Source organism: Otolemur garnettii, unplaced genomic scaffold (assembly GCF_000181295.1).
Source record: "Otolemur garnettii isolate 467f Iridium unplaced genomic scaffold, OtoGar3 scaffold00085, whole genome shotgun sequence".
NCBI lineage: Eukaryota > Metazoa > Chordata > Mammalia > Primates > Galagidae > Otolemur > Otolemur garnettii.
In genome coordinates this window covers 2,113,250-2,114,355 of record NW_003852480.1, presented here as the reverse complement: position 1 = coordinate 2,114,355, position 1,106 = coordinate 2,113,250, and the positions used below count along the sequence as shown (strand labels likewise).

The following is a 1,106-nucleotide window of genomic DNA, read 5'->3' as shown; positions in this document are numbered from 1 at the left end:
ATTACCACAGCTCCAGTTGTCTGCTCTTGGCTTAGGCCTCACATGTGGTTTTTAGAAAATAACACAAACATAACATCAAACACTTTTCTTACTTGGATTTATTTCTATTTTCTAAATCTTCCTTTTATTGTACATACCTGTATTTCCTTAAACATGAAGACACCCCACAATGCAGCTATTAATCCTGGACCCTTAAATAAAAATGAGAACTTTAATTAATTAAATTGGATATTTACCTATGATTGTACTCCATGTAAATCTAGTAAATTGGAGACAATATAAAAATATTTTCAGGGAAAACTAGCCATGATCTCAATTCTAAATTCCATGTTAGGCTAAACATTAAGTAACATGAAATAAAAAATACTTTTATTGTTTTTTTTGTCGTCGTCTTCATTTTTATTACTTTGATGACACTATATTTTGTGCCACAGAATACTTTAATGTGATATATTTCTACTAAATCATTTTCATGAGTAAACAGTTTATTTTTTCTACTGACGTGGTTCCTTAGGATAGTAGACATGGGATTAATGAGCAAAAGTGTATGAACATGCTTCAGCATGACCATCTCAGAACGGAAACAATTCTGTCATGTTTGGGGGGGTCAGAAAAATAATATGGACATGGAAGCAGCTTGCACTCTTAAGAAAAAATGTAACTGATATTACTGTAAAGCAATGAGTATTAAATACTAATGAAGGCTTAAGGAAGCTTCGTGGGAATAGAAAAAAAGCCAAGTAGTGCTTGCCTTGGCAGCACATATACTAAAATTGGAACGATACAGAGAAGATTAGCATGGCCCCTGTGCAAGGATGACATGCAAATTTGTGAAGTGTTCCATATTTTTAAAACTGCAAAAAAATAAAATAAGATAAAAGCCAAGTAAGAAAAATCACAACAGGGGTTACTGACCAGGAGACAGACAGAATGAACTATGGGGGACAGAAGGAATGAGAAGAAATGGGTAAAGAAAACGGCTGATTCTGCATCTGGACAACTTTGAGCTATTCAATTTTGTTTTTTTTTGTTTTTTGTTTTTGAGACAGAGCCTCAAGCCCTGGGTAGAGTGCTGTGGCATCACAGCTCACAACAACCTCCAACTC

General features: G+C 34.4%; 1 protein-coding gene and 1 non-coding gene across 2 annotated transcripts in view; one reads left to right on the top strand and one right to left on the bottom strand.

Moving 5' to 3' along the window:
• TMEM144 (transmembrane protein 144) overlaps positions 1–1,106 on the bottom strand; it is a 35,482-nt gene that overhangs the window by 7,654 nt on the left and 26,722 nt on the right. The window contains exon 10 of the mRNA XM_023516043.1: positions 138–191. Within this exon, the coding sequence (XP_023371811.1) occupies positions 138–191 (54 nt within the window). The remainder of the gene's footprint in view (positions 1–137; positions 192–1,106) is intronic.
• LOC111726895 lies at positions 744–850 on the top strand. The gene has a single exon (XR_002774561.1). It is a non-coding gene; the product is annotated as a U6 spliceosomal RNA (small nuclear RNA).